The 16,744-nt window shown below is 44.3% G+C and overlaps 1 protein-coding gene across 4 annotated transcripts in view; it reads left to right on the top strand.

Moving 5' to 3' along the window:
• The window catches only part of PTPRU (protein tyrosine phosphatase receptor type U), a 274,199-nt gene that overhangs the window by 245,375 nt on the left and 12,080 nt on the right, over positions 1-16,744 (top strand). For 2 of the 4 annotated variants that reach the window (XM_081962455.1, XM_081962454.1), the window contains exons 27-28: positions 7,577-7,702; positions 11,749-11,900. In XM_081962455.1, coding sequence (XP_081818581.1) covers positions 7,577-7,702; positions 11,749-11,900 — 278 coding nt within the window. Of the gene's footprint in view, positions 1-7,576; positions 7,703-11,742; positions 11,901-16,744 lie in introns of all 4 variants that reach the window. The other 2 variants (XM_081962453.1, XM_081962452.1) reach the window with 1 other exon arrangement.

Raw genomic sequence — 16,744 nt, 5'->3', positions numbered from 1 at the left:
CGTTCTCCTGTTCAGGGCAACAAAAGAAGATCAACCGGGAGGTTGGGAGGTAGTGAGGGTGGGGCCAGCCTATTTGCCAGTTCTCTGAACTACTCAAAATTTCCTCTACCGGTTCCCCAGAACCTGTCAAAACTGGCTGAATATCCCCTCTGCTTTCCTTGGTTGTTTGGGGTGCAAAACCTGCCATCTGTAAATCCCCCATTCTGTGACCCAAGATCCCCCTCAAAGTAATTTTAAAAACTGGTTGCCATTTTTGCTTTCTTCCCCCTCCCCCACTTTTGTTTAGATTTTTGGGTCTTTTATAGGCAAAAGGCTTGAAGCAGCATAGACGTAAGACTATTTATTTCTCTACTCCTTAAATAGCTAAGAATGGAGTCTGGCTTGAGCAATTTTTGGAATATGGCCATCCACATGCTGAGCAGATGCTGCTGCTGCCCTCCAGCCAATGGAAGTTGTGCATTCAGTGGCAAAGAACAGTCACAGCCAGTCACTCTTGATTTATTGCTTTAAAAGAAAAGAGGGAAGTGGGCAAAGCACAGTCAGCCATTGGCTACCGTTGAGATTGCTTTGTAGACGCACAGCTGAAGGGTATTTGGCCATTGTAAGTCAGCTGAAGAGGCCTTGGTGATCTGCTTCTCTGATCATTATGGTTTGCTGAATAAATCACAGATGATTGGGTTTGCACAGCGGACTGAGATGGAAGCTGGCAACTAAATGACCAGCGAAGACCATCCTGGGAGACCATTCAATCAATGGGTGGAAGGACTGCTGCCAGAAAGACATGCATGCTTTTAAGTGACATTAGGTGGCATCATGCAACCTCCTCCACCTGGTGTCTTCCGGTATGTAGGTGGATAATCTATAGATTTCCCCAAATCTAAGTCCATAGAATGTTTATGCTTGCCTTTGTCATGCTGGAGCCCTTGAACATCAATTCATGTCTATGCCTTCTGAGAAGTTCATGAAGTTGATGCTTAAGGGCTCCAGGTGAAAGCAGGCATAAACATCCTATGGACTTAATTTTGGGAACATGGGTTAGAATAGAATAGAATTCTTTATTGGCCAAGCGTGATTGGACACGTAAAGAATTTGTCTTTGGTGCATATGCTCTCAGTGAACATAAAGAAAAATAAAATAGAATACATTCATCAAGAATCGTAAGATACAACACTTAGTGATAGTCATAGGTTACTAATAAGCAATCAAATCATTTGGTGACCTCCTTCTTTGTCGTCCCCTTCTTATTTTGCTCTCAATCATTCCCAGCATGAGGCTCTTCTCCAGTGACTCCTTCCTTCTCATTTGGTGGCCAGAGTATTTGAGTTTCCTCTTCAGGATCTGGCCTTCTAAAGAGCAGTCAGGGTTGATCTCCTGTAGGACTGACCTGTTTGATCGCCTTGCAGTCCAAGGGACTCGCAGGAGTCTTCTCTAGCACCAGAGTTCAAATCATACTAGGAAACAAATAAAACAATATACATTGTAAAGATGCAAGCAACATGGTTAGAGTCATAAGTGGGAAGAGATAGGTACTAGGAAGGATGAGAAGAATAATAGTAATACAGTCTTGGTAAATAATTTGTAGGAATTAGTTGTTTAGCAGAATGATGGCATTGGGGGGAAAAACTGTCCTTGTGTCTTGTTGTTCTGGTTATGTATTTAGATAATGTATTTAGGTTATATATTTAGATCATCAAACTGTGGAGCATTTGGGAAGTTTTGAGTCTCCCTCCCTAAACCTCCAAAGCACTGTTGTTGGATTCATGGCGAACCCATTACAAGTCCATAATGTTAATTTGCTTGTGTTTTTTTTTGAAAAGCACAACATTAATACTGTAGAATCTTAATGGACACCTTCATTAAATGGATGATTTTATGACTCAAGATCAGACACTTCCAGGGCCAATGACCCAACTTATTGTTGTACTACAGATACTGAATCAAGGAGGCAAATGAATTAAAGGACCACCCTTGGAGTCAGGATGAGTGTTCTTTTGTCAGTCTTGCTGGCTGAGTTAAAGGGGACCACTGCGTGCTCAATAAACAGGAGAGGAAAATAAACATTCTTCTCAGTGCTACCATATCAGGAGGTCTAGTAATACTGCAGGGCCAAAGGGAGTTTATTCAGGAGTGAAATTAACTCTCGAAGCAATTGACACAAAGGGAAATCCAAGCGGTGAACTCTGTTGCAACAGGGCGATCTAAGGATTGGGACAGCTTTGCTGGAAAAGAGAAGAGAGGCAGAACTATTTTCATCCTACATAAGAAACTCTGGTTCTTCTCTGGTCTTCGTAATCAGAGTTGTGCAGCACATTTAACCAAGTCACTTGAAAAAACTTTCCGCCCTTGTCTGTACAGCACGCTAGGTCTGGTTATTTTTAACTTTGGTGTGCATTTTGGCAACTTGACGCATTCTGCAAGTTCAGCCTTTTGGATGAGTTTATGATTCAGATCCAGGAAATGGGCTGATTAAAACAGACAAACTACATGGACGTTGTGCAAACGTGCTTCAGATCCACCCTATCAGATCCCTATGCTTCCCACTATGTACAGAACGGTGGCTCAGTGGCTAAGACGCTAAGCTTGTTGATCAGAAAGGTTGGCAGTTCGGTGGTTAGAATCCCTAGCGCTGCATAAGGGAGTGAGCTTTCATTACTTGTCCCAGCTTCTGCCAACCTAGCAGTTCGAAAGCATGTAAAAATGCAAGTAGAAAAATAGGGACCACCTTTGGTGGGAAGGTAACAGCGTTCTGTGCGCCTTCGGCGTTTCGTCATGCCGGCCACATGACCACGGAGACGTCTTTGGACAGCGTTGGTTCTTTGGCTCTGAAACGGAGATGAGCACCGTCCCCTAGAGTCGGGAACAACTAGCACATATGTGCAAGGGGAACCTTTACCTTTATCTCATCTTATTCTGCTCATCACTTCAAACATGCTTCTTTAGGGATGTGTGCCTAGTGCTGTTTCAGCCTTATTTTAAACATTTACTCCAGTCAGTAAATCTGCAAGCGACTTTGGGAAGGCAGTTTGGAGGACATCTCCCTCATTTGAATCATGTCTTGCAGGAAGAAGTTGCAGTACCCAAATGATGGCTCTGAATTTGGATAGGATTGCGATTGCAAGGATTGATAGTTTTCATTAATAATCCATTACAAGTAGTCCTTGAGCATTTCTGTTGATAAGTGAGACATTGCTTCAGTGACTTTTGCCCCACTTTAAGACCTTTCTTGCCACAGTTGTTAAGTGAGTCTGCTTTTTCATTGAGTTTGCTTGCCAGAAGGTCACAAGAGGGGATCACATGACCCTGGACAATTGTCACTGTCGTAAATATGAGTCAGCTGCCAAGGATCTGAATTTTGATCAGGTGAACGTGGGGATGCTGCAACAGTTGCAAGTGTGAAAAACGGTCATAAGTCATTTTTAGTGCCATTGCAACTTTGAACGGTCCCTAAATGAACTGTTGTAAGTTGAGGACTACCTGTATTCTTTAAATACACTTGCTGTCCAATGCAACCTGACTTGTTCGATGGCCCGAATGTTGTGTTAAAAGTGCAGTGACAAACACCGTAGTTTTTGTGTTGGTATTTGCATCCTGGTAGTTGCCATAGGCAATGAAGTTGGTGGGGCAGGAATAGTGGCTTTCATGCTGAAGAGAGAACCATTCTGTCCATGGAGATCAGACGCCTCCCCAGAGCGATCAGGAAAAGAGGCAAAACATCCATTGGCTCCAAAGAACAGGAGGGAAAATCCTTGAATTAGTACCTGGGAACAAGGATCTTTATTTATTTGTTTGTTTGTCAATATGTACAAGATAGCAGGTATAAGTATGAACATGGATATGAACAAAGGAAAGGAATACAAATAGATGGGGACAGAAGGGCAGAGACGGTAGCACGCTTATGCACGCCTCCTTTACGGACCTCTTAGGAATGGGATGAGGTTCCCAGTAGACAGTTTAAGGTTGAAGCTGTGGGGGTTTGAAGCTATAATAACGGAGTCAGGTAGAGCATTCCAGGCGTTGACCACTCTGTTGCTGAAGTGGTATTTTCTGCATTCGAGTTTGGAGCAGTTTACCTTGAGTTTGTATTGATTGTTTGCCAGTGTATTATTGTGGTTGAAGCTGAAGTAGTCGTTGACAGGTAGGACATTGTAGCGGAGAATTTTGTGTACTGTACTTAGGTCGGACCGCAGGTGGCGTAGTTCCTGAGTGTCCAAGCCCAACATTTTGAGCCTGGTGGCATTAGGGATTCTATTGTGAGCAGAGGAGTACTCTTCTCATGAAATACTTCTTGACCCGCTCAATAATATTAATGTCTGACCGGCAGTGTGGATTCCAGGCAGACAAGCTGTATTCAAGAATTGGTCTGGCAAAGGTTTTGTATGCCCTAGTTAGGAGTACAATGTTACTGGAGAAGAATCCTTGAATTAGAACTTGGGGTGAAAGGATCTTTATAATAATAATAATAATAATAATTTAAATTTATTAGCCGCTCCCTTTCCGAAAAGGACTCGGGGCGGCGTACAATGGAGTAAAAAACATATAACATTTACATAAATCCATGACATACATAAGTACAAAGACACACATGTTCGGAGGAGGTTAACAGATACAATACATAGACAATTAAAAACCATTAAAATACCCTAATTACAAAACCCCATGTACAATCCAAATTCAAAATGTTAAAAAACAGACAGTCAGGAGGAGTACGGGAAGATTACGGTTGAGCCAGGCCAGATAGTTGGAAGAGGTGGGTTTTCAGTTGTACACGGAAGGAGCGGAGATCGGAAGTAATCCTGATGTCCCGGGGGAGGTCATTCCACAGGGCTGGGCCCATCACAGAGAAGGCTCTGCTCCTGGGTGTCGCCCCCCGACACTGTTTGGCGGTCGGCACCCGGAGAAGTCCCTCTCTGTGAGAGCGGATTGGTCGTAGGGATGTGTGGGGCAGGATGCGATCCTGCATGTAACTAGGCCCTGTGCCATGGAGCGCTTTAAAGATCATAATCAAGACCTTGAAACGCACTCGGAAGACCACAGGAAGCCAGTGCAGCTCGCGCAGGAGAGGTGTTACAGGGGAGAATCTAGTCCTCCCCATGATCACCCGCGCGGCCGCGTTCTGGACCAACTGTAGTCTCCGAGTGCATCTCAAAGGAAGCCCCATGTAGAGAGCATTGCAGTAGTCCAGGCGAGACGTCACCAGCGCATGGGTGACTGTGCGTAGGGCATCCCGGTCCAATAAGGGGCGCAATTGGCGCATCAGGCGAACCTGATGGAACGCCCCCCTTGCCACGGCTGTTACATGGTCATCCATGGACAGCCGGGCATCCAGGAGGACGCCCAAATTGCGCACCTGTTCCATAGGGGCTAGTTGCACGCCCCCAATGGCCAGAGATGGAAACACCTGGTTGAACCGGGGCGCCGGAAGCCACAGCCACTCCGTCTTGGAAGGGTTGAGTTTCAGTCGGTTGCCATCCATCCAGATCCGTACGGCCTCCAAACACCGGGACATCACTTCGATGGCCTCATTGGGGTGGTTTGGGGTGGAGATGTATAGCTGAGTGTCATCAGCATACAGATGATATCCCACCCCAAAACCACGGATGATCTCGCCCAGCGGTTTCATATATGTGTTGAACAGGAGAGGCGAGAGTACCGAACCCTGTGGCACTCCACATGTGAGAGGCCTCCGGGTCGATCTCTGCTCCCCTGCCAGCACACGTTGCGTCCGGTCAGTGAGGTAGGAGCCAAACCACCGTAACACGGTGCCCCTGACTCCCAACCCCTCCAGCCGGTGCAACAGGATACCATGGTCGATGGTATCGAAAGCCGCCGAGAGGTCTAATAGGACCAGGATAGAGGAACAACCCCTATCTCTGGCCCGCCAGAGATCATCCACCAATGCGACCAAGGCCGTCTCCGTGCTGTGCCCGGGTCGGAAGCCGGACTGGCGCGGGTCTAGATAATCATTTTCCTCCAGGTGGCGTGGGAACTGCTGTGCCACCACACTCTCTACAACCTTCGCTAAAAAAGGAAGGTTGGAGACTGGACGGTAATTGACTAGGTCCGTCGGGTCCAGGGAAGACTTCTTGAGCAGGGGTCTCACCACCGCCTCTTTCAAGGCGGCTGGTAGAGACCCCTCACCCAACGAAGTGTTCACTAGGACCAGGAGCCAGTCACGTGTAACCTCCCAGGATGCCAGTACAAGCCAGGAGGGACACGGGTCCAATAAACATGTGGTGGGTCGCAGACGTCCACGCAACCTGTCCAAATCCTCGATGGCAACCGAATCAAACTCCTCCCAAAGCGGACCCTCAAGACTCGCCACGGGCGTCTCTACTGAACCACTGAAGGGGGTCCATCCCATCCGGATTTGAGCGACTTTGTCATGTAGATATTTCCCAAACTCCTCTGCTCTACCCTGTAAAGGGGCTTCCCGCGGCCTCTCAAACAAGAGGGAACGAGTCACCCGAAACAAGGCAGCAGGGCGGTTATCTGCAGACGCAATAAGGGCGGCGCAATGTTGACGTTTGGCCGCTCTTAATGCCACAAGGTACGTCCTCAAGTAGGCTCGTGCCTGTGCTCGGTCAAATTCGGAACGAGAGGATCTCCAACGACTCTCTAGGCGTCTCCTTTGGCGTTTCATCACCCTTAGCTCCTCGGTAAACCAGGGAGCCAGGGTGGTTCGTCGCCGCAGGAGAGGCCGCAAAGGCGCCACCCGGTCCAGGGCCCCGGTAGTCGCACTATTCCATTTATAATGGTTGTGACTTCTGGTTTAGTGCAGTGGACCAATTTTCTCTTCCTGGGTCATACCTATTCTCAATAAAAGGTTATATGTTTACAGGGATGAGATTTACAACTGAACTTGATCTGAAAACAATCTCATTCATAATGCCCCAAGTAGACAATGCATCAGTTTGGCTGTGCCAGACGAATGAATATCAAGAGTCTTTCCTATCAGTCATCATACCCTGCCACTTTAATGCCAAGCGATATTAAAACCTTGTCCTGATGTATCCTAGGTGGAATTGGCTGAAAACAAACCTTGATTGAAGGGGATGTTGATAACATTGAATTGCTTCCCTGTGTGAGAGAGAGAGAAAAACCAACAGATGAGATTTATTCGTTTAGAGAAAGAGGGACTAGAAGTGGGTGTGCGCAGGAAGGAGTGATGGTTTTTACAATTGCACATAAAGGCAAAATACCATAAGCATTGCTCGATTCCACAGCACAGAAATTCCACAGTGCAGGGATTATTCTTTGTTAGGAGAATCACAAAGTAAAATAACCAATGTGCATAAATGTGGAGGCAAACTTTGGAGGTTTAGGGAAGAAGAGAGAAGAAACATTTAATGGGGAAAGGGAAGGGAGAACAGCAAAGTTTAATCCACTGAAGCGTGCATCAACTTTTTCCTTCAACCTTAAAATTCTGAATTTGCCCTTCTACCTTTGCTCTCCCTGGTTGAGTTTGCACAATATATTAACTCCAAGCCAAATGCATCACTTTATGGCTTATTAGGTAAGTAAATCTATCTCTACAGTGCAAAGTATTCATTGCCACTGTTGGTTCCTCTCTTTTTAGCCTTGTTTACAATATTGGCCAGAACCAGGTCTCCAGCAATATGGGCCCATGCAGGTGGAATATATATCCCGGTCAAGTGATGAAGAGGTTGTAGCCCGTCTTTTCCGGGTGCAGAACATAACACGGGTGAGTTTGTTTTAAACATCTGCACTGGTTTTTTTTAATTAAATCAGTGCCTCCTTCCTTCCCTCCCTCCCTCCCTCCGTCCCTTACTCACTCACTCCCTACCTTCATCTCCCTCCCCCTTCCTTCCTTCCTCCCCTCCCTCCCTCCCTCCCTCCATCCCTTACTCACTCACTCACTCCCTTCCTTCCTCCCCCTCCCCCTTCCTTCCTTCCTCCCTCCCCTCCCTCCATCCATCCATCCCTTACTCATTCGCTCACTCACTTCCTTCCTTCCTCCCCCTTCCTTCCTCCCTCCCTTCCTTCCTTCCTTCCTTCCTTCCTTCCTTCCTTCCTTCCTTCCTTCCTTCCTTCCTTTCTGAAAAACTTGACCCAAAAGGAATGGAAAGGGGAAAAGGGGTTCACTGTGATCCTTTGGGGCAGAGACGTCTTCGGACAGTACTGGCTCTTTGGCTTAGAAACAGAGATGAGCACCGCCCCCTAGAGTTGGGAACAACTAGCACCCATGTGCGGGGGTGCTAGTCTTAGAAATCTTAGAAAGGAAAACTCAGGTGGAAATCTCACTGCAGTTTGCTCAGAAACTGGTAGCTAATTGTCCCTTTTTCAATATAGTGTCTCTCCTGTCCCAGGTCATTACAGTGGCATTAATAATGCCACCCACGGAGAGTCAGTCTGAAAACCTGCTTTGAGCCTCCTAGGATTTTCATCCTTTCCACTGATTTTGTACTGAGCTTTCTCTCCAGTGCTGTTAAATTCCAGGCTCGCTTAGCTAAGGGCGGGTAATCCCCCCTCATTCCATTCCATACTAACTACATTATATTGCAAATCTACCTATATTATGAAAGTATTACAGGGCCTCATTTCCTTATCCCTGCTTCCCTTCTCTTTCCCTTTCAATCTCTCTCTCTTTCATTATATTTATTATTATTATGATGTGGTGAATACCAAATGAATGCAAGCAGCCAACAGTCATTGACTGCCAGGAGATAGCAGGCTGGCTGGCTGCAATATACTGTAGTAGAGATGCATACTTCACAACTATGGCTGGAAGGAGTTATATGGATTTTTGGGAGTGCAAATGCAGTAGTGCTACAAAAGAGTTGTGCTTCTCTGGGTTTTGTACATCAATAAGTGCCTCTTCCAAATCATTTTTGAAACAAGTGTAGCTCTAATACAGGTAGTCCTTGACTTACAATAGGACCACAATCTCCATTGCTAAGTGTTGTGGCCCGACAGTGAGGAGGTTGGGGAGGAACATGGACTGGTTCTGGAGTCTGGGGAAGGCTCTGATGAGGGCTTTGTGTTGAGACAGAGAAGGGGCCAGAGCCATATGCCAGTTATCAGCTGCCTTCGGAGTCAGACATCAGTGAGGCAGACGAACAGCTGGAGCTTGTTCCCAGTGTGTGCATGCGCAGAGCTGCCAGGCAAAGGGAACAGCTAAAGAACAGGGGTCGACTTGGGAGTAAGGCCACTGGTGGATGGTGAATAAGTAACTTTTTTCAGTTCCTTTGTAACTTTTGAATGTAAGTAAACAAGTGATTGTCTCTGTACAAATTGGAGGTAATACCTCGACTACAGCAGTTCACTTAGTAAATGTTCAAAGTTACAACAGCACTGAAAAAAGTGAGTTATGACCATTTTCCACACTTATGACCCTTGCAAACATTCTCCTGGTCATGTGATCAAAATTCAGAGGCTTAGCAACTGACTCATATTTATGACCATTGGCAGTGTCCCAGGGTCATGTGATCATGCCTTGTGATGTTCTGACAAGTGAAATCAATGGGGAAGCCAGATTCACTTAACAACCATGTTATTAACTTAAGAACTGCATTGATTCACTTAACAACTGTGGCAAGAAAGGTCATAAAACGGGGCTAAATTTACTTAACAAATGTCTCACTTAACAACAGAAATGTTGGGCTCAATTGTGATCATAAGTCAAAGACTTTCTGTGTTCAGGAATAAGTCCAAAGGAACAGTAACTCAGAACCAAATAAGAGCAACTCATTTGTCAGAATATTCATGACTGTCAGAGACATGGTAACAAGGTCAGCCAATGAATAGGGTTTAGTAACAAAGTCAGCCAATGGGAACTGAAACAGCTTGGAGCCTGGGTGTGGTTTAGCCCTGCAGTTCTGAGTGCTGTGCTGAGAATTGAAACTGAAACTTTTCTGTCTGCTCTGAACTCTGAACTGAAACAATCTCTCCTCTCTACCACATTGGAAGAATCTGCTGTTGGTATTGTACATTTATTCATGTGTTATTATGTATATAAAGAAGTTAATGAATCCTGCTGAATCAGTTATCCATGTGTGCTTTCTGGATGTGATTTCTACTGTAAACTGACATCATTTCATTCTTCTATGCCCCATGAAATGTTCCATGCCTCTCAGCTGATGCTCTAAAATCCATTCTAGAATGAATACATTAACAGTTTTAATTTACTCCACCTCATTTAAATTTTATCAACATGTAGCATCATCAGAAATACAAGGAATCTTGATATGCTTGTATACTTGGTTGGTTAGGTATGCATTAGATCTAGAGGCTAAAGAGTTGAAAGAGTTGAAAAATATTGAGCAGTATTGTCTGAGTAGAATTGCTTGTGATTCATGTTGTACTAAGTAGGTAATTCCCTATTTTCATGAATCACAGACTCCATGCTATAAAATGATATAAGCCAGTGGTTAGCAACTACTGGATTGAGGCCCAACAATGAGTCATATTGCAAATGAATGAGAACCTCAACTTAATGAAGGAGTAGAATTTTAGGACAGAAGTTCAGCTGAGTAGGTTTATCTCATTTTAAAGTGAAGTAATATTATTGCTGTCTGAAAAGGCCTTCCCCCTCAATAAGAATTTGTCCTAGTTATACAATGATTGAAATCCAGCTCTCTTGCCTGTTTCTATGCCCATATCTCTGTGAGACGTTGCCCTATGTCATCTCCAGCATGTATGTGCACGCTGGCCAGATGATTTTCAGCCTTCCAGAGGGCGTAGGGAGGTTGTTTTCATCCTCCAGGCTTCAGGAAAGCCTCCAGAGCTTGTGGATGGTGAAAAACAGGCCCAACGGGCTACTAGACATTCGGAGGCTTCAGTGAGCCCTGCACGCATGTGCGGGGGGAGGGTATTGTATTATGGGTGTGGTCACACACACGTGCATTATCGCACACACACGGCCTTTTGGCACCCAAGCAGAAAAACGTTCACCATCACTGCCCTAGAACAATATTTCCTGATCATGAACCTTTCCCAGAATTCTGTAATTTTTCAGGATTTCTAAGAATTCTGGGAGTTGAAGTCCTATGCATCTCTGGGAAAACACTGAGCAAGAATATGGGCAATCAATCTCCAGAGAGTTTTTGAACGGCATTCTGAAGAGTTTATTCTAAAAGCAAACAACTGAATACAATAGAAACAAAAATAAATAAATTTGGTGTAGTTTCTTAAGATTGAACCTAAATCTGGCTAATAAGATTATTCTTTTATTATGCATATTCCACCTTAATAAAATTTGCCATTTGAATAGGTTTTGGGGACTAAATTCAAAGATTTGGGGAGCTGTGAATGGTTTAGTGCAGGGTTTCCCAAACCTTGGGACTTTAACACACATGGACTTCAACTCCCAGGGGAGTTTGTTTGTTTGTTTGTCAAACATGTAAAGATAACAATTATGGGGATGGACATAAACATGAACAAAGGAAGTAAATACAGATAAATGGGGGCAGTAAGACAGGGATGTAGGCACACACTTATGCACGCCCCCTTTATGGACCTCTTAGGAATGGGGTGAGGTCCACAGTAGACAGTTTGAGATTGAAGATTGCATTCTATGAGTTGAAGTCCACCCATCTTAAAGTTGCCAACATTGAGCAATTCAGGCTTAGAGTATTTTCATCCTAGAAGAAAAAGCAAGGAGATGGATAGCTGATGACACCTATCAGATTCCAAGCTGTGCTTCATCCTGGAGAACAGCTGATTCAAGACTTCTGGCTTTAGCAAACTCTTGACAGTAGAGAACTAATAACAGGACTTTTCTAGTTACAGGAAGGACACTTGATGGTCCGGCACTTTCAGTACCTGCGGTGGTCAGCCTACAGAGAGGTTCCAGATTCGAAAAAGTCTTTCCTGAATTTATTAGCCCAAGTAGAGAAGTGGCAAGGAGAGAGCGGCAATGGCAGGACCATTGTCCATTGTTTGTAAGTATTCTTTGGATTAAGTGGGAAAAGACCATTGGGGAATCAATGTTTCTCAAGTAAGGGAGGTGGTATTCTTATCACCAAGTCAATTCTGCACTGTTGTTTGTCTTGTGTTCTGACCTAGGCTTCCCCCAAAAGCACGAAGCAGATTCCTGGTCCCGACAAAATTCCTTTTATTAAATGAATGTGAATTTCTCTCATTCACATTCAGCAAAGGCCTTGTAAACAGTCTTTCAAAGGTGAATTTATGACCACAGACCTTATCTAGCTTCGAAAGCTGCCATGGGAATATTTTCCAAATGTGGTGCTGTTCAAGGAAAGACTTGGCACAGAGTCTCTGAGATTCATGGACAGATCTTCACACTCCTGAAACAAACGAACAAACAAATGAACGAATTGCAAAAACCCACTCCCCTTTCGCTCCTCTTTTATTTCCTATGGGAGGGGTCATTCACCATCCACCTGTGGCTTTACTCCCAAGTCAATCCTGATTACTTAGCTGTTCTTTTCTTCTGGCAGCTCTGCACACGTGCACACTGGGAACAGATTCCAGCTGTTCCTCTGCTGCACTGCTGTTTAGCTCCGAAGGCAGCTGATAACTGCAAGACAGCCTTGGCCCCATCTCTGCCTCTGATGCAGAGTTCTCGTTCAAGCCTTCCCCAGCCTCCAGGACTAGCCCATGTTCTTCCCCGACCTCCTCACTGTCCAACTCTGCTGCCAGCTCTGCTGGCAGGCCACAACATCTTGTTAGCAACACAACTCACATAGAATCATGGGGTTTTATGGATTGGAATTCTTCATTGTCAGAGAGTCTACATGGAAATAGTTGAAATAGCACTGTAGGTGAATGTCCTTTTGCAAACCCAGTGCTTTTAGTTTCTAATATCAAGATTAAGATCTGTCAAGAATGTAAGGCCTACTGTGAACCTACTATTATATCCTGGTCAATAAGCAGAAATCAATTCTAAGCTGCTTGATTTATGTATAATGAAAACTATGGTTTAAATAAGCCACGATTTCAGCATGGATGCTTATCCAAGGAAGAATGGAAGAGGAGCAGGGCAAAGACAGCACTGTCTTAGGCTGCATAGAATTAAGATCAAGTCTTAGAAAACTTTATAATCCCTTGGTAAATTCACATTTGGAAAACTGCCTCCAGTTTTGGTCACCGTGATATAAAAAAAGATGTTGAGACTCTGGAAAGAGTACAGAGAAGAGCAACAAAGATGATTAAGAGGCTAAAACATACGAAGAACGGTTGCAGAAATTGGGTATGTCCATTGAAAAGAAGGTGACATGATAGCATGTCATATTTAACACAACATGAAGAGTGGGTCAACCTATTTCCCAAAGCACCAGAGAGTAAGACAAGAAACAATGAATGGAAACTAAGCAAGGACAGAACTAACCTAAAAATAAGGAAAAATTTCTCAACAGTGAGACCAATACACAAGAAACCAGTGGAATGGCCTGCCTTCAGAAGTTGTGGGTGCTCCATAATAGTGTAACCTTTATTGTCATTGTACAAAATAAATGCAATGAAATTGGTTATATCACTGGAGGCTTTTAAGAAGAGATTGGATAGCCACTTGTCTGAAAAGGTATCAGGTTTCCTGCCTGAACAGGGGTTGACTAGAAGACCTCCAAGGTCCTTTCCAACTGTTACTCTGTTAAACAGATTGCATGGGCCTAAGGGATGTTCTTGAAAGCTATAGCTTAATGATCCAAGTTTGTTCGATCTAACCCAGGGGTCAGCAACCCGCGGCTCTGGAGCCACATGTGGCTCTTTCATCCTTCTGCTGTGACTCCCTGTCACCAGTCAGCTCCACAGTTGATAGGACTTTTGGTTAGGACAGGTAGAGGAAAAAAAGATGCTGCACTAGGAGACTCTATGGTGGGGGAACCGGACTTCCGGTTGGCTCCAGAATTGAACAGGGGGCTTCCAGTTATGACCTTTATGGCTCTTTGAGGGTTTAAGGTTGCTGACCCCTGGTCTAACCAGACCACAGAATCTTGTGTCCTGTTCATGTGTTCATTAAGCACATCGGTGCAATTAAATTAAGAGGAAATGTAGCCCTATGCCTCGAACCCTTTTTCCTCAGTATCCCTACTCAACCCATTAACTAAACATTTCACAAGTTCTGCCCAGAAATCTGAAAAAAGCTTCTCTAAGTCTCAGGGCTAATGCAATGTGCAAAAAAACACAAAACAAAAACCCACAGGTTATAGCTTCATCTAAGTAAACAGCTGCAGCCGGGGATCAAACGCAGCCAAAACTGATTTCAAAAGGTATCTGCGGAAAAAACTCAATCACTTTGTTGCTCTTCAGCTGTTGATTTTTGGTTCAAAAACATCCACACTCCAAGAGAACAAGCAGGCTTCCAAGTTGACAAGGGCATCCAGCAGCGAAACAGCCAAATTAAGGTTGTGTATTAGTCTAAAGATAATTTGGCAGCATGTCTGCAAATTCCAGAGAGTAAGGAATTGAAGAAGGAAAAGGAGGAGAGAATAGGGGGCTTTGGCTCGCAAACAGCCATCTTGTATACATCTGGCTAATTTGATTATATCAAGTGTGAAAGATTTATTAGCTCTGAAGGGAATCCATGCCCAGAAGAATTTACAGCGTAAGCTGGCAACATGCCCGTACCCTGCTGGGAGAGAAACTAATTTTGCTTGGGTCACACCAGTTTACAGAAAGCCAAACAGGTGCTTGAGTTAGGAACACTTGAAGCGGTTTAATCTTACACTGGGAGTCTGAGACAGTGACAATATCACGCACAGGTGTTTGGTTTGATTGATTTGGGAGTTATCATTTCTAAATGCTCATCTTTTTCCCCCCCTTCAAAATAACATTCTGGAATAGAAAAGCTGCGTGATCAGATCCAGGAAAAAAGACAACAGACTTTCCCTGTTGAGATTAACTTCAATATTGGACCAAATGCAATAGCAAGTAGAGCGAGAGAGAGAGAAATGTTCCCTGGTCTGTTTTCCGGCTCAAAAAACAGCCGTCAAAGAGCTTAGCTACTCTTGTTACAAGAAGAAAAAAGATAAGAAAACCTACTGCCACCTTCACTTGCAACAGCCTTCCCCAAATCTAGAGATTCCAGATAGGTGGGATTTAACTCCCAGAATTCCTAGCAAAGGTCTTGCTGGCTGGAGGATTCTCTGATTTGATAACCAAAGAATCTGAAGCGTGCCCAGTTTGGAAACGATCGTATTAAATACAGGTAGTCCTCAGCTTACGACCACCATTGCGCCCAAAATTTATGTTGCTAAGTGAGAAATTTGTTAAGTATAGTATAGCCTTTATTGTCACTGTACATCCTGTATACAACGAAATTGGTTTTAGCCTCACTGCAATCCATGCCCAAAAAATACAAACAACATAAATAGTATAACGAATAAACCCAACGCAAATAATTAGAAGGTGGCGGGGGGGAGGAAGAAAGAAAAAAAAAAACTAGTCATAAGTTTCCACGCGTATGTGGAGTGATTGTGGTGGGTAAAGTGGGTTTCGTGCCATTTTATAACTTTTCTTGCCACGTTACTTAAGCGAATCACTGCAGCTGTTGAATTGGTGACACAGCTGTTCAGTGCGTCTAATTCCCCCGTTGACTTTGCTTATCAGAAGGTTGCAAAGGCTGAGCACATAACCCGAATAGTCGTAAATGCGAGACAGTATCAAGCACCCAAATGTAAATCACATGATCCTGGAGATGCTGCAATGGGTCATAAGTGCGAAAAAATTGTTCGTATGTTCACTTTTTTCAGTGCCATTGTAACATTAAATGTTCACTAAGTGAACCATTGTTAGTCGAAGACGACCTGTAATAATAACCGTGCCTCAAACCCAAACATGAGCTTCCAACCTGTGTATGGAATATCCCAAACAGTATTTTGTTATTTGAAGATGGTTTCCATCCTATTCCACCTATTAAAATAGGTGAAGATTTCAGCCCGGTACAAATAATAATACAGTGTTGGCATTTATGCAATACTTTTCCTGGAAGGTTAATATGCTGCGTGACCACAACTGTGTAATAGTGCTTGCAGCTATTATCTTCATTAACAAGTTGCTCACCATTTCGTAGTATAACTGTTTCCTTCCCCTCTATTTTTTTTAATATTATTATTATCTTCAAACTCCTGTGTGTTTAAGCACTCCATTGAAGCTTGCTCAGCAATTTAATCTCTTACTAAGGGTTATTTCTCAGCGATTGCCACCAGCCATCATATTTTATCAGAAACAGGCAGTCTAGGGCCATGATGGTGAGCCTATGGCATGCGTGCCAGAGGTGGCATGCAGTGTTCTGACCTAGGATTCCTGGTAAAGCATAAATCACACGCTTAGTCCCAAAAACCCTCTTTTATTTAAATGGCTGTGAATTATGATCATTCACAGCCCATAATGATTCACAAACAGTCGGTGAAGAGTCCGACATATGTCTGCTACAGTCTTTCAAGGTAATGCTGATAAGCACCCACCTTTATCTCCCTTGAAACGCTGCCAGAGACCTAGTTGCCAATTAGTTTTGCAAGGCCAAACAGAGCACAGAGTCAAACGGAGCTTCTCAGAATTTGAACCGACCAGAAAGAACAAAGTTGCTTCCTGCAAAGGATGACGTCTGCTCCTCATTTATGTCTTATGGGAGGGGCCAATCATCTCCAAGCCTTACTCCTGAGTCGCTGCTTTTTTCTTAACTGTTCTTGCTTTCTGGCAGCTCTGCGTATGCGCACAATGGGAACAGGCTCACACTGTTCTTCTGCCTTGCTGATGTCAGACTTCATAGGCTCCGGAGGCAGCACATCACTACCAGATGGCCTTGTCCCCCTCTCGGCCTGCA

The sequence above is a fragment of the Natrix helvetica genome, assembly GCF_964273705.1.
Source record: "Natrix helvetica genome assembly, chromosome: 9".
In the NCBI taxonomy this organism is placed as follows: domain Eukaryota; kingdom Metazoa; phylum Chordata; class Lepidosauria; order Squamata; family Natricidae; genus Natrix; species Natrix helvetica.
This window is presented reverse-complemented; position numbering and strand designations above follow the sequence as displayed.